Below are 25,041 nucleotides of genomic sequence, written 5' to 3' on the forward strand. Positions count from 1 at the left end.
TCAGGATGGGATATCACTATCTCTTTGAGAAGACATATGCAGGTACTTTGCCCAAATTTTTCTTGAAAGGACCTAAATAGGTATTTCAACACCTAGCACAAGAATTTGTACAATTAGGGTGAAGTTCACTGCTGGGAGGAGAGACCGTATGAGACCTCTACATTACTCACACCCCAACTGAGTCTTCCAAGACTAAACAATGACCAGGTCTTATCTTGTATCTCATCCATAAATTAATTAGATGATCAAGTATTAAACTGTTTATCCAAGTGATTTTTTTTCATCGAAGAGTAAGGTCTTGTACATAAAATACACATAGTACTGCACTGGGCTCTAGGTTTGGGATTGATCTCACTTGACTTTATGTCTAGATCTCAGCAAGTCATCTAACATCAATTTGTTGCCAGTGGAGAGAGGAAGTCCCATTCACAACATGAACTGTGAGCCCACACCAATTTTACCAAAACAACCCACTACACTGGTGTTTGCTTTGAAAAGTGAAACACACCACATATTACAGAGATGTAGGATCAGGGAAATAAGTTATGGTTGAGAACATGGACACCAGCTGATTTCCCACAGATTGTTAACTTAAGTGTTGCTTCCCTTAAACTGTTTCTCTCTAAGGAGATTTTTTCTCTTTTTGGTCTAATTTCTCTGTTTTGGTCTAACTCCAAAAAATACTAAAGTGTTAGCATGCTATTTATTCTGTAAAACTATTTGGCTCCTCCTATATGGAGTTACAGATACATATATATAGAGATATATATAAAGAAAACAGTGAGCACCCATCCTGCATAACCCTGTTGGCTTTAACACTGGTCTGGGATTTTATGCAGTTATTCCACCACTCCCCCAGCTGCTTTGCACTCTTCTCTAGCACTGCCACAGTAACATTCATGTGCATGGCCCTTTGCACAGCAGCTGACAAAGAAAGCTGAGCACACAATCACTTCTCTCTGTTTGCTCCTGTTGTTGTCGTGATTTATTAGGTACAAAGGCAGGAGACTGGCCCCTCCGCACAAGTCGGAAATAGAGTGTTTCACCCCAAAAGGGAGTATGGGGAATGGTGGGCGAGCTACAATGACCAGGTAAGCAAAGAGCAAGTGGCCTTAGGTCAGTGTGATATGTCTGTGACAGAAGAAGCAGCCTTGGATAATTCCAGGCTAGATCTTCTGTCTGTAATTCCTGTGTATCCCATAAAGTATGTTTAGAAAAGAAAAAAAGAAAAAAAATAAAAGAAAACATCTTGCCACTGCTGATTTATGTGTTCCATCTGACTACAAAAAAACCCTGCACCGTGTTCATTCCAGTGATCTGAACCACATGTCCTGTGTGATGTTGTTGTAATATGGTGCTTTGGGGAGGAGAAATCGTACACCTGACTCATTAAGCCTCTTGGGCAGATGAAAAGAAGCAGAATTCAAACCTGGAGTAAGGGTAGGTCCACTTCATTTTAGGGGTTACATTAAGTCTAACCAAAAGAACTTTTAAAAAGGGCAGAGAAAAACTGATTGATAAAAACATATTCAATATGAAAATGTTGGTTCTTCTAAATCAAAATAACCTATGGAAAAGTGCTGAGTTTTGCAGTTATTTTAAGGAAAGATTTCAAAGTAATTTTAAATACAGTTTAAACCATCTTTTTAATAACTTTCTCAATTTAATTCATATACTTATTTTTGCTTCATTGTCATTATATTTTGCATGACATTAAGCAACACTACAATTTAATGAATATCAAATAATGGAGTTTCTTCAATGTTACTAGGATTAACTGCTTTAGTATGGCCATTTTGATGTTTTTCCTCTTGAAATACTTCAAACTACATAATTCTGTGCAATACTTGGAGATTTCAGCAATTCTTCTCATTTTGAGTCCAGCCAGATTTCCAAACGTTGAGCTCTCCCATGGGACAGAATTTTCATTTCTCCATATATGTCCTTTCATAAATATATAAGCACATACATGCCAAAGATGGTTATACATCTTTCATGAAACAATGTTTTTAAGAAGCATTGTGTCATTGTGTTATGTCCTACTAAGCATAAGAACCATTTTACCATTTAATAAAAGACCTGCTCCTTCCTTATCAAGCCCTGTAGGATATTTACAAATGTAACAGTAGAGCACAGGGTGACCAAATTATACCATCAATTTTCCCAAGTGTTACATCCCTTGGGAAATTTTATCAATGCAGGAGGGTATTCAGGGAGACACTTGCACAGTGTTATGTTTCCCTTGGGTACAGCATTCACACACATTCGTAGGGCTATCAATACTCACACCACACAGCACACACCTGAGGGCTTCTTCAGTTAAAAAACCATCAGAAACCTTGATTGCTTAGTGTTTCACACAAAGTATATTTTTGTCAACTGGAGGGGTTTCTTGTCTATGTGTCATCTGGATTTTTTTTTTCTTACATTGCATTGCCTTCAGAAATATTTATTCTTCATTTAAAAGCTATCTGAAATCAATATATGATGGAACTTTGAAGAGTGGAAAAGTACATGTAATTGTCAGACAACTGTATTTTGTTGTACAGCATTCAGCTCTGTTTTACCTGGCCATTTATACACATTTGAAAAACTTCTTTTTTATATCTTCACAGTGAAGAATCTGTTTGTATTCCAGACTGTAATCCATCTGAGTCAAGTAGAGAGGAGAAAAAGGTTCCTGTTAAAGAGGATGCCCTAACAGTCAAAAAGACTGGAAACTGTGTCAGTCTAATAGTTCCACAGCAAGTCTGTCAGCTGCAAGACCTACTCAAACAGTTAAGAACACCTGCTGCTTAATAGAGACTGCAATTGCATTTGATGGCTGTGTCTCCAGCCACAATGTCCTGGCCAATGGTCCTTTTCCAATTTTGTGAGCTCAGCAGAGTTGCCTTTGAGCAGACTGGGAATCTCCCAGACAGAACTCAGGCATTTCAGAAAGCAGGTACATTCTGACATCCCAGCAGGTATCAGACCTGTGTTAGAAGTCACTGAGATGAAGAGCAAATGGAAAAAGACATACAGGGGCCTCACCATTTGTGAATGATGAAAAAACCTCATCATCTCATGGGACAAAGAGGTCTCATGATACTGACCAAATCCCACCTTACAGTCTTCCAGTCTAAATAATGCCATGCAATTCATACTGGGCAGTGTTGTTCAGCTTATGTCCTCAAATACCTCATGCAATGTTATATTTGCATTCCAGCCCTAGTGTGGACATTTTCCACATCTGGGCCTAACTATCCCTTTATATTAGTATTACAAGTGGCTTTGGATGTTGCAAGATGAAAAATGACACATAAATAGAAGTAGTGGGTACATTATGTGTTGCCTTGAAAGGCTGTTTCTAATTAGGGAAGTTACAACCTCCTGCATCACCTGTGAGAATCATTCACACATATATGATAAAATCAACTATAGGAATGAGATGTTTTATGAAGCTTTCACAAAGCAGCCATAACATCAGTTCTTTTGCACTTCTTGCATAATATATACATTTTTTAGTTGATTGAATGCAATGAATAAGAAACTGTTTAATAACTCACAGGAGTAATTTTCCTGCTGATAAGTCCTATGTGCAAAAATTACTTCTGTAATTATTTATTAGGCATGCCAAACATGTAAAATTCCTCCAAATGCATGCTCTTTGCAAAGATAGAAGTCAAATCAACTCTTGACTTTGGAGATACAACTAGGAGAGTTAATTTTTTTTTCATTGGTCTATTGGTTGGTTTGTTGGTTGGTTTTTGTTTGTGTTGTGTGTGGGTCTTGTGTTTCTTTTTTTTGTGCACTGCTTTTACACTTGATTTCAGTGTCAGGTAAGGTGATGGTTTCTATTTTTCCCAATTCCCACTTCATACCTTTGGCAATGAAAACAATGAAAAATCAGGTTGACCAATAAATGCTGAAAACACCTTAAAGCATGTTCTGCTTTAAGTGGAACTCAGGAAGAGGAGCTCAGAGTTCAAGAGGTGTCATTGTCCTCTCTCCATCCTGTGAATAGAATGCTCCAGTGTAGCAGAGATGTGCTCAGAGATGCTTGAAAGGGCATTTTTCAGACAAAAAGCATAACACAACTCTAGTTACCTTAATCAACAATAGCAATGAGGTCATGGTAGTAGAGAAAAGAAGATACATCTCATACCAGGATCATTTTTGCATTTTGAGTAATGATGTACTAGAAATGTTTCATTCATATACCAGACCTTCCATTTCCCAATCTAATCAGGCAGGCCGCTGAAGCAGTTACCAGAATCAGCATCACTGGTGGCTGCACTGGGAGGTCACTGACAAAGGTTTTGTCCATCAACTCTCTCTCACTTTGTAGTTTCTTTCATACTTACATATTAAAGTCACTCAAATAAATGTCAGCTGGGATTTTCATGAGGAAAGGAGGTATCAACATATTATGATTTTTAGAGTATGATAAATAATTGCTCTTGCTGTTCACAACAGAAAACTACTGTGAAAAAATAATTGCAAATCATTGTTTATTTCTACAGCTCAGGACATGACAAAAGTATTTTTTTCCTTGTATTGTTCCTCTTTTCTGTTTTGTTGTCATTTATTTCCACAGAAAAAGCAGTATAAGATTAATTTAAACTAAATAACTTGAGTGATATATCACTAGCAGGTTATTTGTTTGTGGCAGAATTGTCTTCTACCCAGGGAAAAAATTACATAGGCATGTCGAGGTTTTCTTAAAAGATTTTTTAAATTAGAGGAATAGCAATAAAATAAAATGTTACAGTGGTAGAATTTACCTAATTTAGACATCTTTGGTTTTGCATCAAGTTATCCAGGTTGTTCTATATTTCTGGGAGAAACTATGGCTTGCTTCTTCATAGTTGTATACTGAAGTTCACCACTTTACCACTTATTTAATTTCAGTGTTTTTAGCATGTTGCAAGGCACTTGCATTCTCCCAGGGATGAAGAACTTGGGTCACTACAAGCAAAAGAAATAATGATCTGAGATTGCAGGTGACAAGATGAAAGAAAATGCATATTTGCCCCTACTTGAATTCATCATGGGCACACACACATACACACACCATCCCTTAAGAAGTATCAAGTTTTAGTTAAGTCTGCAGATAGCACACAAATCCTTTTCAGGCAGAATGATTATATCATTGGGTCCTCAATAAGGTTTCAGCAGAGGAGTCTAAAAGGAGAACAGGTTCTTACTATTTACTTTGAATAATAAGGGTTCTCTTTGGCAGAAAGTTATATGGGCTGAGCCAAGTACAGAAGTTTATCCTGCCAGTTGCTTCTGGGGATAACACGGGAAGAGTTCACCCTTAAAGATGCAAGAAGTCTGCACAGTGTCAGAACTACACCTTAATTGCAACACTTCAGCCATTGAAACATCGGGGCACAAATTTGCTACCAATTTTAGCTCCATAAAATTTGGACCAGTGTTCTAAAATATGAAATTCCATTCATGGACTTAAAAAACTTAAGAATTTGGAATCTTTCCTTATTGTAGTCACATGAGGACGGGTTGCAAACATATCTTACATGTCTCCATCAAGTTACTGTCCAGTGTGTGTTTGCAGTTGTACCATTTCAAATTTGGAGTTAGATACCCATATTAGTATGTGACAGAGACTAAAAATTCCCTTACATTTTTATGGTTCCACTTATATTTTGGTTTTCACTATGCAGCTATGCATTCTGGGCTTTCTTAAAAAATAATGAATTCCATCACTTTAAACTGATTTTCCTAGTTCAGTGAAAGATATTAAGAGAGGAAGTCACTTATTTTCAAATTGCATAGTTTTCAGTAACTGTCCCCAGTACTGGTCCCTAGGCATTCAGCACCAGAATTAATTTTAGCAGCTCTGGATAATTAACAAGAATGGCACCCTTGTTAAAATATGAGAGTTTTCAGCTGCTGTGTCTGTAAATTCCTCTTCCTGTTTTTCATTTCTTCTGCACTTTGAAGTACCTTACAAAACAAATTGCCTCACTAGCACCTGGCTAGTGGCAGACCTATGCACCATCTCATAGATAATCATACAACAGAGGAAGAAAATACTGCAACAAAGTTCTACTACCTCAACAAAAACAAAAGACCAAGTGACCCATTCTAGACAGTTAAAAAATATTTGTAAAGGGAGAGGAATTTTTTTTCACATCTAAGTGTATAAAAGCAGTTAATAGCTCTCTTGAACAGAAAAAATCTTTAAAGACAAAACTCAAGTGTCTCTGAAGAGATTCAGTAGGAGAAAAAAAAATAGAAACAAAACTAATTGCTATTCTGTCATCAAGTGGACAACTGCAGAAGAAATATTTGAAATATCAGCTACTTCAAATTTTCTCATTTATTCTAATTTTGTTTCTTGTACATATTATGTAAGTCTAGAAGGCAGAGAAAAAGCCAGTCTATCAAAATCAAAGCAGCTTTTAGTAAAGACAATGGAGAAAAAATTACTGTCTGGTTCTCAGGAAGTTTCTCTTGTGCATAAATCTGAACCTAATTAACCTATGGCAAGAGAAATTAAAAACAAAAATAAAAGTTTTGCAAAAGGCTTTGTTTAAAAAAAAATCTGAACATTTTGGTATCACTGGTTGAAGTTTGCTCCATTCTCCTCTGCTCTATTCAGTGCAATGTGTCAGCAGAAGAACTGGCAGAGCAGAAGAATGGGATATAAAAATTTGTATTCAGCCAAACTTTGCAGTGAAATTCCTTTGAGAGTTCAAAAGTTTATTTCTTCTGTTTTCAACTGATGGAGCCAAAATCTGTTTAAAAGAAAAATCTAAAATTTCACTATCCTAAAGTTTCCCATCATTGAAGAGTCAAGGCATAACTGGGCATAGTAAATGTAAACAATTCCATTCCTAGATATCCTGTTCTATGTCTGTGATCTATCTTTATTTCTCTCTTTTTAAGTTGTGAGCATTGCATGGTTTCCAGTTAACCTGACGGAGTACCAATCAATATGCAGTTAGAGCAGGATCTTAGAGTATTATCACAGCAATATATCCTCAACCCACTTTCATGGCAGTATAAGAAAACAAGTGGTGCTCCTTTTACAGAGGTAAAAAAATGATTGCACAATTCAGTCCAGTGTTGACTTCCTAGTAAGTAGGTGCAGCATGATAAAACAGAGGATGCATTTCTGACACAAAAATTCTTTAGCTATAGGGTACACTCCTTACTGAAAAATTATAGAATCAAAAAGGTTGGAAAAGACCTTTGAGATCATCAAGTTCAACTGTTAACCCAACATCACTGTGTTCACCACCAAACCATTTTCTCAAGTGCTGGATCCAAATGTGTTTTGAACAGTTAGAAGGATGCTGATTCTACCACTTCCTTGGGCAGCGCATTCCAGTGCCCCACCCCCTGTTCAGTGGATGGTGTTTTTGTCCTATTCATTTTGTAATATCAAGGTATTTGCAGTGAATAATGGTCAAGTCTTTCAGACTTTTGCACAAAACTTGTGCTAAACAGCCACTGGGTCTCCTTCAGAGCCCTAGGATCAAGATGAGAGCCACATGCAGAAATTACTCTAGGGCAGAGTACAAAAGAAGTGTGAGTATTTCAGCCAAGACTGACCCAAACTCAAACTGAGATTCAGGGAGGCTGGTGACTTGCACCACGGAACATTAACTGTTCACTATCTTTCCCAAGGGTTCGATGCAAACTCAGATTTCATCCTTTCCCTTTCTCCAGGTTCTTCAGCCTCATATCCCTCCTTAATTATTGTCTTTTTAACTGTGACCAGGGAGGGAGTAGCATGTTGCTTTCACAAACTCTTACAATCTGGTCTTCAGGCCATGAAAATATTTATATGCATTTAGTACACTATTAAAAGGGTTTGAACATCTGTACTAAGTCAGTGCTTGAAGTCAGGAGGGGTGCTAGAATACACCCCTTTCTTGGGCAAACATTTCTATTTGCATTGACTAATCCTTCATGTTAATGGCATTTATTTCACCCCTGTGGCAGGCAGGCCTGTCACAAGCCCTTCTAAGACCTCACCAGGAGGATATCCAAGACTGGATCTGCATCCTCTCTTCCTGATCAAAGTTACAAGTGCCAGATCATTCTCCCTCCTAGTCCAGGTCAAACACAGCAGCAGCTGGGACAAGGTTTCATGGTCACATAGCAGAACTAGAGGCAAGATCTCATCTGCCAAACAATCCAAAATCGGCTGCTGCTGCTGTCACTGAGATCCCACCGAGCTCAGGACTCAGCATGACCAGTGAGCCAGGGCTCTCAAACAGTTCTCAACACCCTCAGAGTATGTGTTGCAAGGAAAAAAGTGCATGGTCCTCAGAGGGAACAGTTTTACTCTGCAAGACATTGGTGCCATCTCCTGCTCAGTCCAGAACTGGACTCCCAGAAATTCAGTGAGCAGTGCTACAGGACAGAGTTTGATTTTCCTTCTTGCTCTGATTGCAGTACAGCAGAAGGAAGGGATTGTCTGAACAGCAAGTTACAAACCACCAGCTGTTTTGCCTGGCATTTTGGGGACAGGGGCCTAACAGACAGCTTCCAAGACACAAATATCATCCCGGTGACCATTGCAGCAAAGGGGGGAGCCCATATGTACTTATACAGCTCCCTTCCCAGTCTTCCCTCTCCTAAAGTACCCATTGTTTTACATTGTGTTTGTCTTCTGGATTCTGTCATGCTTCTTTGAAGGGGAAATATGTTGATATATGTTGTGTTACATGATCCATTGTAATTCCATGTAATGTAATCACAGACATGAAACCATCAGGAGGTTTTATTTTACACTCAACATGCAACTTTTTTTAGATGGCCAGAAGAGCTATTAAATGGATAGTTTGAGGGAAGTCTCCACATGAAGGCTGGTATAAAGTCATCTGCATTTAGTAAAGTATGTGCTTTGCAAACTATTATGCTGCAGGCTAACATTTGAGGATATCTATTGCAGACTTAAAAACAAATTTGCAGTAGTCTACCAGGGTCTCCAATGTTGTCTTTTCACAAATCCTAAATGACTATAGCAAATGTTTTGGAAACCAAAGCGAATTGTCTAAAGTTTTGATGCATTTTATGTATAAATCATGTTTATTTGTATGTGTGGACTGTTTTTCCTGTTGACATCATTTCAGAGTCATTGTCTGTTTCAGCTAAGAGATATTTCTAATATCTTCATTATTTCCAAGAACTATATGTTAATGTATGTGCAAACACCAGTTCATCAGACTGAGGAAGATGTAGAAGGAAATACTGTGTGTTCATAAGGGCCACAGCTGGCTTTTCTTAGGTATCAAGAGGAGACAAATAAGTAATTTTGAAAAAGAGTATGGTGGGATCTGAAGAGAATTTACCCTAAGAGGACTCATTTTGCAGAAAAGTGGAGCAAAATGTTTATTGCTGTCTCCAAACTCATGTTACCATGAAGAGCCTGTATAGTTTGTCTGATATTTCTTTCCTACTAGGAACATAGTTTAATTCTTTGAGCTGACCTGCAATTTGAAAAAAATAAATTATTTCTTTAATTTAGTGGCAGGTAGCTTGCCAAGTACCTTGATGAAGAAGTTGTTGCTCATTACCTACAACCAGTATAGTCCCTTTCTGTGTGTTGCTCCAATGCTTTCAAATAGTGGGACAAAACCAGATTTTTTTCCCCAGCCTTAACAGATTAAACTTCTTCATCTCCCAGTCTACAATCCCTGCCCTATACCATGAATCCATGTTTAGAACACTATACCAAGCTCCTTACCACTGAAAGCTCCCAGGCCTGCCCACACACCTGCCCCTGCACTCTAGCCAGTCCGAGTCTCTCACTCTCTTCAAGCATTTAATTTTTCCTTACTCCTCTATGCATCCCTCAGTCCCACAGGCCCTCTTCCTGACACCAGACCAACAGAAGGGAAGCCATCAAGTTGCTCTCTCCCTCAGCATGGACACTGCATATGCCCCAAGGGCCTCAACAGAGGGGCCAGCAGTGGCCATGAACTAGCACAGGACAGGTGGTGGCTGGGTGCACAACTGGCCTGTGAAATGAGCTGACTTGCTGCTTGTTTTCCTCAAACATACAGGTATAAATGATAGATATATTGCAATAAATAGATATAGATGAAGTTACAGTTAGCTTTATAGTAAATATAAATTCTAAAATACCATATACCCTTGATATAGGAACAGCAATTAAATTTTTAACTTTGTAGCAAGTTACCATCTTATCTCATTTGTGTTTACAGCTCTAATGGGAAATCAGTTTCCTGGGCCCAGAACGAGAAAAGCAGCCGAGGAGCACACCTTTGGCAGCGGTTGTCAGTCCACATCAACAAAAAAGAGAACACCAACCAAACTGCAGTGATCAAGCCTTTTTCTAAAAGCACAGATAGTAGCCGGCACAGTAGCAGCGCTACATTTCCTGAGGCTAGTGCCAAAACGCTTTACGACGTTTCGGAAGCCGAAGAGCAATACCCAGCTCAATACCGACCACAGACTCCTCACCAATCAGCACTTTGAGCCACAGAACTGCCTCTGTCAGCCGAACAGAAGATGAAGCCCCCACCTTCCAGTCAGAACCTCCTCAGCGAAGCAGCTCCTCTCAAGGGTCCATCATGGAGCAGATCAGCAGTGTTGTTACTCGCTTCACAGCCAATATCAGTGAGCTGAACTCTATGATGCTCTCAACACCTACTCCAGGGACAGCGGGGGCTGCTCCTCTCTGCTCTTCGTACCTGATTCCACGGGAAATCCAGCTCCCTACAACAATGACCACACTTGCAGAGATCCAACCACTTCCTGCCATTGAAGTCAATGGTTCTTCACAGGCTGCTAGGAAACCTTCAAATGACAGCATCAAAGAAGGCACTTCAGAGACCCCAACAACCAAGCAAGACCTGGAGGAGTTGGTGGCTTTAACTCCTCCTTCTCCTTTTAGAGACTCCATTGATTCTGGAAGTGCATCTCCCAGCTCTCCAGCTTCTGAATCAGCTCTCTGTATCCCATCCTCCCCCAAATACGACACACTCCTCATCAGAGATTATACTCAAAGTTCCTCTTCGCTGTGAATGTAGTCCAAGACGATGTTGGAGCTCAACAACTGCAAGCAAGTAGTGAGGGGACAGCCAAGTCTTCAAGATCTCCAGTGTTTATGCAGGCACAGTGAGAGGCATTGGGTCATCTTGTGAGGAATGGAAGAGAAGAAGAGGAATCACTTGAGAGGCGGAAACATCAGATTAATTATGCTGATTTAAAGACAAAATGACTCTTGGCAGATTATCGTGGCCTTAAAAAAACATGGGCTTTTCAGAAACACTGAATCTATTTTTGAGGGCTTATAAGGAGTCTGTTAATCCAGTTACATACCAAGTGCTTTGCTTTAGTATTACAATGAACTGTGTGTACAATATAGGGGACAGGGGGTAACTAGATTGTAAACAACTGTACAATGGTTTGTTTGTTTACTCTGATCCCTTGCCCAGAAGTGAACCTTGATCTTTTATCAAGAATAGAAGACCAAACATTGAATGTACATTTTCTAACAGACTCAAATCTGGGACCAACATGTCAAGCTTTCTCTCTTTTTTTTTTCTATGAAGATCACAAAAAGCAGTAATGTATGTTACTACGAAACCTTTTGCTGAAGAATATTGTGTCTGTGATACGTTACACATGGATAACACTAAGCTGAGGCTTTGCAGTGAGTGACTGCAATATGGAGGGCTTTACAAGTGACTTCTCAACCTACACATTTGTTTATGAAATTATCTTCTATCAGTATCAAATTTCAATTTGTTATCATTGGATTCACCTTCACAACAACAAAACCCAAGGAAGATCTCCTGACTATTTCACCATGTTGCCAACTAATATTGAAGTAGCAAAAAATATTTTCTGGAGTACTGTTTTGTAATTCACTTACCAGGGCAAGTTGTTGAGATGAATATTCTCTTTCTAGCAGCACTACCAAGCTACATTATAGCTGCACTCCCTAGAGAAATTAACACATTTTTATGGACATCCTCATGATAATGTTACCAGTTAGAATACTTATTCAGACTCCCATCTTTGCTTGTAACAAACAGGTAAACACCCTAAGGATTTTCTCCATCCTTTGAATGACAGAATTCTAGGATACCAATTTGGATTATGACAAATGCTAACTATCAGTGGGACAGGTTGTCATAATCTTAATTAATATACACATATATATGGAAAAAAACCCTGTGTCAAAGTCTGCTTAGAGGTGATTAAGCTACTGTTTAATAAGCAGCAATTTTAAAATTTGTTTTGCTGCTGATGCCTTGCAGCTATGAACAGTGACAAAAAAGTACATTCAAAGCAATACAGAGTAAAGGTTAATACAAAGAAGACCTAATGAGATATGAACCAACAGAATCTTTGTTTCTTAGCAACTCACAGAAGAAACAAGGGGATTCCTCAAAATTTTTTTCCTATATCAAAGTAGTACAGTTTAGTGCACTTCATACTGTCACAGCACTTTTTTAATACAGGCAGGGAAGAGTTTTAAAGTTTGAATAGTAGCTAAATAATTTTTGATAGGTGTAGTTACATAGAACTTGTAAGTCAGACCCTAAACGCACACTGTATTTGCTCTCTTCTTCATGACATAGCTGTCCTCAGGTGCCAAACTTTTATGGGTTTGTTTTATTTTATTGAAGGATAGCATGAAGTGATGAGTAATGTACTTCAATTCAAAGTTGAGTTGATGTAGCCTTATATAGAAGACAGCCTCAAGGAAGGGAGCCTTGAAATAAGGCTGCTATATTTTATTTTCAAAACCTTTAGATCTTGTTTCTTCGAAAATAACAAATATTTTGTAATCAAAATTCATACCTCCTTTTTCTCCCCCTTGTTCAAAATAGCTATTTGATCAAACAAGTAAAAGATGAAAGCACATTCACATATTTTAACAAAGAGCATTTTCTATTCCTTTGGCATGCTTGTTTCACTATTATGTGTTGCACCCCAATTTGCTTCTCAACAACATTTAAAAATGAAAAGTAATAGATGACTGAATCCAGACCAGCACCTCACAGAGGTACTCTAGTGACTCTAGAGTCAGGCAATGTTATCCAATTGCAGTCTGGGCATGCTTGTCTTGTCAGGTACAGTCATTTATCAGCTTCGCCAATAGCATGAACAGGCAGGTCACAAAACAGCTCTACTCCAGAAGGCAGATCCCTACACTAAGGCATGACTGAAGGTCCTTGTTGCCCATATGCAGTTCTTGCATCCTCGCATGACTGATCAGCACAGACTCAGCTCTGTGCAGCTGCACGGTTCCCAGACTAGAGCTCAGTTTTGCCCTCTTGGTTCACAGTACTAGCATGTCTCATCATTCCTTAGCTGTCCATGTCATCAGGAGAAAGCATCTTCTGTTACAGGTTACAACCCACATTTAAGAGAAAAGCATGTCCAATCAGTCTGTGATACAAATATTCTTATTAGGGGAGTTTAGACCACTTAAATGTTGTTCATGGAAGACTTATATTATAATATTTGTCTCCCATCAGTGCAATATTGTTCTAATATAGAGTGTACTGAGACAACTAATGTGAATTTCAAAGGGATTCTATTACTACCTGTTCTCTTATACTTCAAATTATTGACCAATATTCTTACAAGAACATCCTCCATCTTGATCCTTCCCTAGAATTTTAGATCCCCTTTAGTCTTTTCTTATGGTGGTGGACAATTAATAGAATTGTATTACTGCTAAAATCTGTGGGTTTCACTGCACTGTGAAATAATCAACAGTGGAAATAAGGATTATATGACAAATATAAAAATATTTCCTTAAATACAAAACTAGTAAAAAGGAGTGAAAAATAGAAACTGTCAAGCTCAGCATAAATATACCTCTTCTGCTCTCAAACTGCACCACAGCTATTGCTCAGAGCTTCCTGACAATGGTCATGTGTACTGTCATGACAATTTGGGTGGAGATGCCCCATGTGCCCTGAATGCATGTTTTAAGAGCCTAAAACCCTAATGCTGTGCAACCGAAATTTTAAACACTTTTGTTCACTCGCACTTTTGGAGGAGTCATGTATCTTTTGCGTATCTATCAGCCACAGCAGACATTTTAGTGACGCAAGGAACTATGGATGGACCCTGCTGAGGTAGTATCTTCTAGGAATCAGTCTATTTTTATTGAAAGATGGGCAACCTTAGAGGCATTTAAGGAAGGCAGAATCTGCTTTAATTGTTCAGACTGGAGTGCATCAATGTAATTTTTTATTACATGTTTGAATTTCAACAAAGGGAGGAAAGGTTTTGTGGAGAAGAAGGCAAAAATGGTGTAATGTCTGTAGTAATAATCCAAATGAGCCCAGTGGGAGATTTGCAAGACTGGAAAGTTCTTTGGGAGAAGCCAGTGGGTTTGACATAAGAGAAAAAAAATTATGAATGACAGACATCATGACTTCATTATGCTGTTTGTATGCTAGTCTTAGTTTAAGACATTTAGCTAGAGTGGCAAGGGTTTTCAGATATAAATGCAAAAGTTACAATCATGAACACTTTTCAATCTAACTAAAGAATGTGCAAGTACCAACTGTATGGCTTGAAATTTGCCTTCCAATATAGTGCTGCTGACACAAAGGGAATTAAAGGATTTGAAACTACTGTCATTCTTGACCACATGGACCTCAAAAAAAATTTCTTATTTCTTTTGTGCTTGAGGCCAGCCCTAAAGAGTGATGGTGTAATCACCTCTGGATCAATGCTTTTGAAATAAAGTGAGCCATTCTCAGGCCATTTGGAAAGGAGCCTTTGCAATACTGAAGAATTGTATTTTTAAATTGTCTCTCAAGAATGATTGCATGACTTTGAAGATGTGCTTCCTTGTACTTCTATCTGAACATTTGGTGCCTAGACTCATGCAGATACCTTAGACCAGAGATTTTTAGACCACAGTCCACAAATCACTTGTTGATATTTCATGGAGCCTGGTCGATCACAAGGTGCTGGCTTCTTCCATTGATTTCCAGCTACAAAAGTGAGATAGAAACTAAATGCTAATTCAAAAACCGTTATAAGTTCTAAAAGAAAAAAAAAAAAGTTATGTTAGTTTTCTTGGATGTTTATTCAGTTGCTGTGTCTGTAAAAGGAAAACTAGTGTTAAAAACTGAGAGAATAAGCTATCAAAAGCAAGTAAATGGGAAGCCCAATCCATGACTCTCACTCTGGATGATAGAAGAGTTCCCCTGCAAATGTTTTCTTTAGTGTGCAAGACCAAACTGGAAGACTGCATAGCTGTGGGTGTAAGTTCTGTAAAGGAAAGTGTGCAACCTTGTTATTCTGCTTAATACATCATTTATGAGGTGAGAGGATAAAAGATGGCAGCAACAGACAGCATAAAAAAGAGTGGGTTCCTTAGGGAAATCAGAGCACTATGCTCAGGACTAACAACGTGACCACAAACTTTGTATTGTATTGGAGACCAGTGTCAAGTCTGGTTTGACTGACCCCAAAAAAGAGACTTTGGAGCCTAAAGTTAGGATTTCAGTAGAATTTAATACCTACAATTTAAACTCAATTTTAAAACAACTATTTGAATGCCACCTTCCTCCAGCATCTAGCATAGCATGTCTGTGTATGCTCAGAACTAACCTGATCATCACACATCTAAGGATCTTTGTACCTAACTCATGTTAAAATCCATCAAGGATGCAGAAAATACATGAGAGTACACAGAATGTACCATACAGTCTCCTGGCTGAAAAGTGCTCCAATGACTCAGTGTTGAGTTTCTACTCATTTCCCCAAGGTATTTTCATAGGACAGGAACAAATTCAAGAGTATTGCAGTGGAAAAGGAACAGTGCAACCTGATAAGACATACACTGAATAAAATTATAGATCATATATGACCATTTAATATAAAATACTTTTAAAATTTCTGAAGCAGAGACAAGGTATTTTAACTTCAAAGAAGTAAAGGCAACTTTTTGTCTGTGCTACATATTGGCTAAAAAAAGTTAAATGCTTCCCTGAAAAATGTTTTTGTGACAGGAGGGAAGGATGCCCTTAGATAACTTCTTATCTGCAGAAATGTTGTTTTCCATCTGGAGTTCTCAGACCCCAACATAGAAAGGAGAGATTGAATCTTCTTGGATAGGTAAAGGAATTAAACTTGAATTCCTTATTCTCTGAGACTGCAGAAAAAGGGACTTATTTCATTTTCCTCCAGCCACCTTTTACAAAGATGACCTGGCCCATCTTTGTAAGAAAAAGTATAGGTGTCTCCAGAAATTTATCCCAGAGGAAAATTAGCATTTTCTGCACATTGCATTTGCATACTGGCTCAAATAGAGTATTGCTAGACATCTCTTTCCTTGTTGTGTTGATTTCTTGGGCTAACTAACTAACTAACTCTTCTCACAAACTCCACAGAAAGGCTAGATATTTAACAAAAGGTCCTGACCTCCACACTAGAGCAAAAAGCTATGTATTAAACAGAATAATTTTAAGTCCTGAAGTCCTTAATCTATTTGGGTCAATAGAATCATTCCAGATTAATATCCATATAAAGATAATCAAAGTTGTATAGTGGTCACTGAAGTCTAGACTTGACTATTTGTTCTGCAGAGAATTACAATGACAGGAAATTCTTCCCACTCTCTTTTGAATCAAACAGCAGATGAATTTTACTAGATTCATTCCTGAAGTTAGGCTTGGTGAATAGGTCCTTCCTACCATTCATACTCTATCTGGTATCCCAATGGGAAAGTCATCCTCTAACTAAACATGTTAAGGGATGTGAGTGAACATGTCCAAAAATACCCAAGAGATCACAATTTTCTGGCAGTTTAATGAAACTCCAAAAATGAAGTCAATACTCTCCATGAACAAGAAAATCATTCATCTGCTACCCATTTCAGTATGCACTTAATCTAGTAAAGACTTACATGGAATTACCTGAATTCTTTTTTTTTCTGTGATGGTTTATTATTTTATCCTCAGTTCAAATATCTCCAATTGCCACCAACAATTTTATACTGTGAAAAGGAAAAGAGATACAGGCCAGTGAAGCATAAAGGTAAGTAAAAAATTCATCTGGGTGATGAACTGGTGTATATGGCTGGTTTTGTCTCACCTGAGCAATGACAGTATTAACAAACAATAAATATTAAGTCACTCCAATCTGCCAAATGGGAACAAATATACTATGTATATTACATGTACTAATAGGATTATATGGCAGCTGCTGGTGGTATTTGTAATTAGAAATCTATATAGAATATAGATGTTTTAGAGAGATGGTGCCAATTCCAAAAGATTTATGTGGGCTACAAGTGCTTGTAATTATTTTTTTTAATTTGCTAATAACTTATGAAGAACTGGTTTCAAACATTCTGTGACCGTTTGTTCTTTTTTATGTTGTTGCTGCTTATACTATTAAAACATAGAGAATGTAAAGTTATTATTTTGATGTGAACTGAAAAAGATTTTTCATAAAAATTTAACATTTTTATCAGCTTTGGTTTGCTTTCTACCTGTACAAATGTAATTTATTTTAGCATTGAAGAATACACTTGCTTGTTTCTCAATTGTCTACATCATGTTATAGTTGGTGTTTATGTAGAGTCAGGTACTTTTTGAACAGTATTAAAAAGAATCTGTGATATGACTGAAAACTGGATTTTTTTTTCTCCAGAACACTTACAGCTATGTCTTCAGTGCATTTTTTTACAAACCAGGTATGCCTATGCACAAACGCTTGAAAAACAATCTCTCTCTCTCTTTTACTCCTCCCTCTCTGTTGCTTTAAAGGATTAAGTTAACATTAATGGTATCATAGTTACATAACATTCTACTATAGTTTGATCTTTGTCTTTTGACGCATACACAATCTCATTGATGAGGCATATGTAGATTTGAAAGAAAATAGTAAAATAATCTAGTCTTGAGCAACAGAAAATAAAGCTCCTCCACACGGAATCATATACCAAAAGTTTATTTTTATAGATGTCCTAAGAAACTACTTTACTCCTGCAATTGTAGATTCACATCTAATCTTGAACTGCAGAAAAATATCAGAGGAAATTTTTTATATCCTTTAACATTTGGTTTCTAGAGTTCTGCCTTTTTGACCACTAGCAACAAATGTCTTATCTCACATCTGGCTACATTCTGTTTCCAGCCAATAGATTTTGCTATCTTCCCTGCTACATGCTAAAAAAACCAACTCCCAAAAATAAACAAAGAACAAAAAAAAACCACAACAAAGCCACTACTCAATAAACCCCAACCCATACAAAAAAGTAACCTAAAAACCCTCCCCAAAACCAAATCAAACCAAACCGAAAAACAAACCAAACAAACAAACAACAAATAAACCCCACAGAACAAAAGCAACTTTCTAGTTTGGAAATCCTTTCCCTCCCATTCCAAAATCTGGGGTTTGTAATAGTCTTAATACTCTTACATAGACTGGTAAGAATTTGGAATAATTATACTGCATGCAGTGAAATGCAGAGTATGAACTGCAGCTCTCAGATAAAAGCCAATCATACACATTATTTTCTAAACACATCTCTAGAGATACTGCTGAATCAGTTAATTTGCTGTTGACAAATTAAGGTGACTAATTCATAACACAATGGTAAGTAAAATGCCCAACTCCAGCTAAAAAACAATGTGAATTCATATCATGTCTTTGAACCACCTAAAACTCCACATCCCAAAGTTAATTCCTTCAGTGTAAAAATCCACAGCAACTAATTCAGCAAAATATACTGCTTTGTACCAAAAGAAGCATTGCAACTATTGCAATTTGAAGAGAAAACCATATGCAACATCTTGTTCCATTGCAGGATATTTTTAAAGCAATGTCTGGAACACTAGATCAAATTTGGTTTGTTAGCAAGAACAGTTAATTTATGCCATGCTCTGTGACCACATCTCAGCTATGTTTCTTCTGAGTTTCTGTTATCACTGCAGAATGATGACATTTAGAAACTAATAAACTAATAAACCCCATTCCAAATTAAGTCACAAATCAATGTTTACATTGATTAAAAAGAGAGGGGCACTATTCTATAATACACCTTCAGAATATCAGGGCAATTAGTAATGAGAAGAGAGAACATTCAATTTCTTAAAAAGTTTGGAGTCTAATTTCTCTGTCTGTCTGGAGCTTTATCTTTCCTTCACATTTGGTCCATAATTGTTATTTGATACCAGAGAAGCCTTACTGCCAGTACTGTCATCCTCAGCTAAACTAATACATGGACTGGGTGCTCCTCTCTTTCTTACAGGAGTACCTTCTCTGTCTGCTCACAGAACATTGGGAAAAGGGCTGGAATTTTAATCACCCTTTGTGTCTGTTCAGGGACTATTTATTAAATTTGGTTTCCTATTGTAGGAGTTTAAGACCAAATCACAGTGGAGAGCGTGAGGTGTTTATTACTGCAAAGGAAATGGATGAGCTTTCTTTTACATATAGAGAGACATTTGTGCTGTACTAACATTTTTTTCAGGGCAGTAGTTTCAAATCACCATCTGCTTTTATTTGTTTACTTGTAAACCAAGTGCTACAATTAAGTCAATTTTTTAGACTAAAAGCAATCAGCATGCTCACTATGATTCTGTTTAACAGGGATTCAAAACTTACCTCCACATAACTTATGTAACTTCTTTCCAAAGATTAGCAAATGAAAACCTTCACTGTTAAGGGTTGCCTGGGCTTTCTTACATATGTTGTGAATATATGTGTCATAGAATCACATAATTTTTTGTTTTGAAAAAGACCTCTAGGATCATCAAGTCCACATGTTAACCCAGCATTGTCAAATCCACCAGTAAATCATGTCCCCTTGCCTCACATCCATGTGTATTTTTTAACATTTCCAGGGATGATGACTCCACCACATCCTGAGCAGCCTGTTTCAATGCTTGAAATATGTCCTCCATCAGTATATGAGGAGTGAGACATCAGATTTGTGCTTGTTGGGTGAGGTGAAGAGTGGGCTCAAGTGCTTGTCACAAGATTGGTGTGGTGTGCTACACACACACTGTGGGCTGGTCCTTGGCCCTCACGAGAGTAATTCCCAGAACTTCTACTGATCACCTTCTGCCTAAGCACTCCTGAGATGCTCCAGAGCTTCCATTATAAATACCCTTAAACATGTGTGTAAGCACCAAGGATGTCAATTAATCTCAGCTTAAAAATCACTTTAGACAGATATTTAACTAACTGTGTAGACACATCACTGATGAACCCAGAGAGGAAAATGCCCAGAGGATGTGGAATCCTAAAAATCTCAATCTAAGACTGGGAGGATAAGATTTACTTCCAAGTAGAATGTGAACACAAATGGGGGCCCTGAATTTTAGGTGTCAATGTCAAGATTACAAAAGCAATTCCAGTGAGGCAAAATATGAAAAGGAGATGGCCTGTAATTTATGTAGAAAGAATAAAAGCAACATATAGAATATTGAGGTAAATTAAGGAAGAAAAATAAGGAAAAGTACACCAAAATGAAAAATACAAGACTGTATTAGAAGTGAGATTTTACTGGGGGAATAATCATGAAACTGTAAATTTAGGAAACAATTAAAAGGCCAGCTACAACTCTGGAGCTCCACCTGGAAGCAGACCAAAAAGTGCTAAGTATCACACTGGCATAAAGCAGACGTTATGGATGGAAGAGCAGTAAAGAGCAGGAAAGAAATAATGTAAAGATGTTATTGAGGTCAGGATTTTCATGCTGGCATCATACCAAAATCCTATCACAGTTATAAACTGTGTGAAATGACATTATTTCCTGATAGATTATTTTGTCCCATTTCCTCTTCTAAGTCATTGTTATTTGATGACCAGCAAGATGCTGAACAGTTAGATATTTGGTAAAGGAAAATCTGGCACCAAGTTAGTGCAGCATAACTGGAGAAAAAACAAAGACTTGCCATGCTCTTTGGTAAGACAAGGCTGGCCAGCACGGCCCATATGAGACTACCAAATATCAGAGAGTGTTCATCCAAACGTGCTTTACTAAGCTTCGTCTTAAAGCAATATAACAGGGTGCCTTGGCTTGTGCCACTTACAGTCTATCCCTGCTGCCTCACAAATAGTTCTGGGAGGCTTGGTCCATTAGGCCACAGAATACCAGGCTTCTTGATTGCACTGCTCCAAAGCCAACAGCATCTGCTCAGACTAGGGAAAAGCACAACAATAGCCCAGTCATAATAAAACATTCATGTCTCCAGTGAATTAAAGCTCCCAACCACAAATGAAAACCCATAGCTGAACACAGCTAAAGAGAACTCACATCTGATGCAAATACCAACAGAAATAAAGGGGAGTTCACTGGGCAATGACAGCTTGAATTCAGACCAAAAGGTGCACATTTCTTGCACCATGTAGCAAAACTCTGCCTGTAGATTTGTTAGAACAGTCTGAATGCCAAAGGAAAGGAAGGAAATATAAAACTGCATAGAAAAGTCCAGCACTGCTGGACTTACATGAAAATATAGGAATTACTTTTGCCTCTATTATACCTCAGTTGTCTGATGACAGACCATGGAATAGTGGGTTTTTAATTTCTTCATCATCCTTTCAGTAACATCCCAATCATACAAAAAATACTCAACACAGTAACTGACAGGGATTGTTCAATCATCTCACACTGCATCAATAGCAGCTGTCTTCCAAATAGATTGGGAGATACAAGCAATGCATCAACACTGGCTTAGAGGGAGCACGAAGCCATATGTAGGAAGGAAAACATGTTTTACCAAACAAGGTAAAAAAGAGACTCAGATTACAGTGATATCAATCCTGAATAATTTCACTGAAAATGTGGTGATGAGTGTGAATGAGACTTATGAGTGTGTAGCAGATCAGGGTCTGAGGCTGTGTTCAGTAAGGCTGGCAGTGTCATACTCCACAAACTTGTTTTTTCTTAGTATGTTTCCATAGGACAATTTTTCCAAAGAATGTTCATCTCTTGTTTTTACTAGAATTCTTTTTCCCAGCTTCTACATTTGTTTATTTTTACTATTTTCTCGGCTTTGAATTTCCTCAAAAAATTATCTACAAAAATCAGGGTATCTGAATTTCACTGAAAATCCCATTAAACCTTCTACTTGCATTATTTTAATCAATCCTTGGTAATTTTCTATTAGTACTGCCAATACTGGTTATTTTTTACTTAAGCAAAACCACAGAAAAATAATTCCCAGTTCTAATTAAGCGAATGGGAATTCAGCCATAGAACTACTTAACCAGTGAGTAAGCCTGGAGTTCATTGTTAAGCCCTCTCTATGCTGGAGCTGGTAACAGCCCATGTGCATCAGCAGGGACACTGTTCCTGGCCAACAACTGCTGAAGAGGGTAATTTTCTGCAGATTGCATGCTCACAGAAATACATCTCCTGACTAGAGCTGTACTTCCTCCTGACTAATACACTGTTTTATTCTGCACCAATTACCTTTAATACTGTTTTCTGGGAGAATAAGTTCACTAGGATAGTCAAAGATTCATCACGCCAGTCAATCTCAGTGTCAGGAAATGTTCCCATTCATCTTAAATTTACGAGAATAGAATAGATATAAAGCCATGCTCTCTGTTTCAGGACTGACTTACATTTGAAACATGAAAAGAATCAGGACAGAATGTTAAGTGTTCAACACAACTGGATCTAAGATGAATGATCACTGTCTTGTCAAAATCTTTCTGAATTAAACAAATTTCATGCCTCATTTCTTCTGTCCTGTGGGAAGAGGGGAAGAGCTCCAATGCAGTATTCAAATTCAGCCCTAAAGATTTTTTGCTGCAGCTGCTGGACATAAAACCACAGTCATCAGTACAACAGTTAAATTCCATTCTCGTCAGTGATGACAGTGTTTTCATTGCAGCTTTCAGGTTGTTGGAGGGTTAAAAACATGTTATTAATTTCTAATACCCCTGGATCACTCATAAACACATACTTCCATATATTTTATACACTTTTTTCACTGGGGGTTTTGGTACACAACTGGCCAAGATGGCATTTTATGCAGCTTTCAGGAAATAACCAGGGCTGGTCTTCCTTATAGCACTTCATGTTTTCCAAAGTTGCCATTTATGCAAACACTAGAATTGACTTTTTTAATTTATGATTTTTATTTTTTTTTTACACTAGACAGCAGTGAAAATATTCTATTTGTTCACGGCGTTTTGTTTTCCTGCCTCTCTTGACAGCTTCTTACCAGAGCAGGCTGGTACCTCTGATGCTGTATTTCTACAGCCAGTCATCTCACGCTGCACAGCACCTGACAGGCAAAGGATGTGACCTGCACTCAGAACCCTGGGTTTTTTCCTCCACCCACACATCAAACCAAAAGGCACAGAATAGGTCAAATGTAATTAGGGTTATGTGTGACAAGGTTTCATTCTTCAAACATTTCAGTTTGCTAGTAGTCGATTCAGAGTTGACAGATAATAAAATTTCTGGTATTCAAAGCCACTGTGATATTATCTATGACAACAGAGTTTGGTATTTTCAATGGCTGATTGTATCTGTATTCTCTGAACCATTCTTTGTAATAAATATATTTGCATGAGAAGATAGATACAAAAAAGGGATTCCTTAAGTGGTAGATTTTTTAAAAGGACTGTTTACTTGTTTTAGTAGTATTTTAATACTTTTGTCTTCAAAAAGTTCCCCAGTCATAAAGCTGGAAAAGATAATGGGGTTTAGCTCATTTCTCTGCAAGATCACCACTGCCATCAATACACAGAGTTCCCAAGTGGTAAAATGTACTTTTTCAAACATTCTTCCCTGAACTTAAAGTTATACCACAGGTTTAAATCCGATACATGATCTGCTATGCGTCAGTCAAAATATACTAATTCAGCAAGCTGACTCGTGCATGACAACCCCCCCTCCCAAAAAAAGCAGAACAACCAAATTTCTTTCTTTCTAGCATTCCTTTTAACAAGAAAAAAGTCATTCTGTCTTTAAATATTCAACATTATGAAGGCAAAAAATTAAGCTGACAAGGAGGAACCAAGTTCCAAATTATTGTCTGCTAAAAAGAAGAGGCTTTTGTTCCACTGTAAAAGGGACCAAAACATGGGGAAAAAGTATGACTAAAATGTGATATGTAACTTCTGCCTTTTTAATTCCGTTAGCTGTGTTTCCACTTCTAAAAACAGTTATAACATTTTGATCTGCACTGATAGAGTTAGCACTGCAAAATCTGAGTGAATACAAGGCAGTGATAGTGCTTTATGTGTTGCAGCAAACTGAGGTCAGCCCAAGGTGGCTAACTGAAGGCTGACCCCAAGCACATGCTGTGAGCCACCCCTCATACCTCTCACTCAGTGGGATTTAGCTAATTATTTCTATGACTTGTAAAAAGACAGTCTTGTTCAGTAATGGGTGAGGATTTAATGGTCAGCCTAAAAGGTCTGAAGCCATCTCATCCATCCTACTTCCTCAGCACAACTCCATTCAGTTTCAGCTCTGCTGGCAAAGCTTCTGACCCAGTGCAATAAACCTTACAGCTAAAACCTTAGCTTTGTCATTTCTACACGTCCTTTCTCAACTGCCACCTGGTTAAGTATTTGGGGGAAAAAAAGGCCTCTAAAGAAAAACATTTTTGCAAAGCTCTTCCTGAGGGTTTTATTTCCAAATAGGGTTATTTAAGTACTATTTTTATTCCATCTAGCACAATCCTACTTCCAAATGTCAAAAATCCCTTTGGTGGAACAAGAATGGTGCTGGCAGTCAGCTCTGTGGATTTTACTGTCTTGTCACATCAGAGATAATCCTATTATTTCTTCCTTGAACTTGCTTCATAAGGATGAAGAAAATGAAAAGCTATAAATCAAGAGATATAAAAATGAACTAAAACACACAACACATTATGGAGTGGAGAAACTTGCAAATACCAGCAAATTTTCAGGTGATACATTTCCTTCTAACCTGCTCAAGTCTTTTTATGCCTTATTACTTATTGGATGATCATTAGCTTCATCACCTCCTCTGTGTTTCCATCAAACCTCTAATAAGATACAAGAGAGTAAGTTATTTCCCCCAAATCCTTTACAAAGTCAATGCAGAATAAAGAATTTAATTCG

At 37.7% G+C, this 25,041-nt stretch overlaps 1 protein-coding gene across 1 annotated transcript in view; it reads left to right on the top strand.

The window, feature by feature from the left end:
* Positions 1-17,608, top strand: part of GRM5 (glutamate metabotropic receptor 5) — a 245,485-nt gene extending 227,877 nt beyond the window's left edge. The window contains 3 exon segments of the mRNA XM_036387406.2: positions 993-1,091; positions 10,191-10,444; positions 10,447-17,608. Of these exon segments, the coding sequence (XP_036243299.1) occupies positions 993-1,091; positions 10,191-10,444; positions 10,447-11,012 (919 nt within the window). The 3' untranslated portion in view covers positions 11,013-17,608.
* Positions 17,609-25,041: the final 7,433 nt, after the last annotated feature.

This window comes from Molothrus ater, chromosome 2 (assembly GCF_012460135.2).
Source record: "Molothrus ater isolate BHLD 08-10-18 breed brown headed cowbird chromosome 2, BPBGC_Mater_1.1, whole genome shotgun sequence".
NCBI lineage: Eukaryota > Metazoa > Chordata > Aves > Passeriformes > Icteridae > Molothrus > Molothrus ater.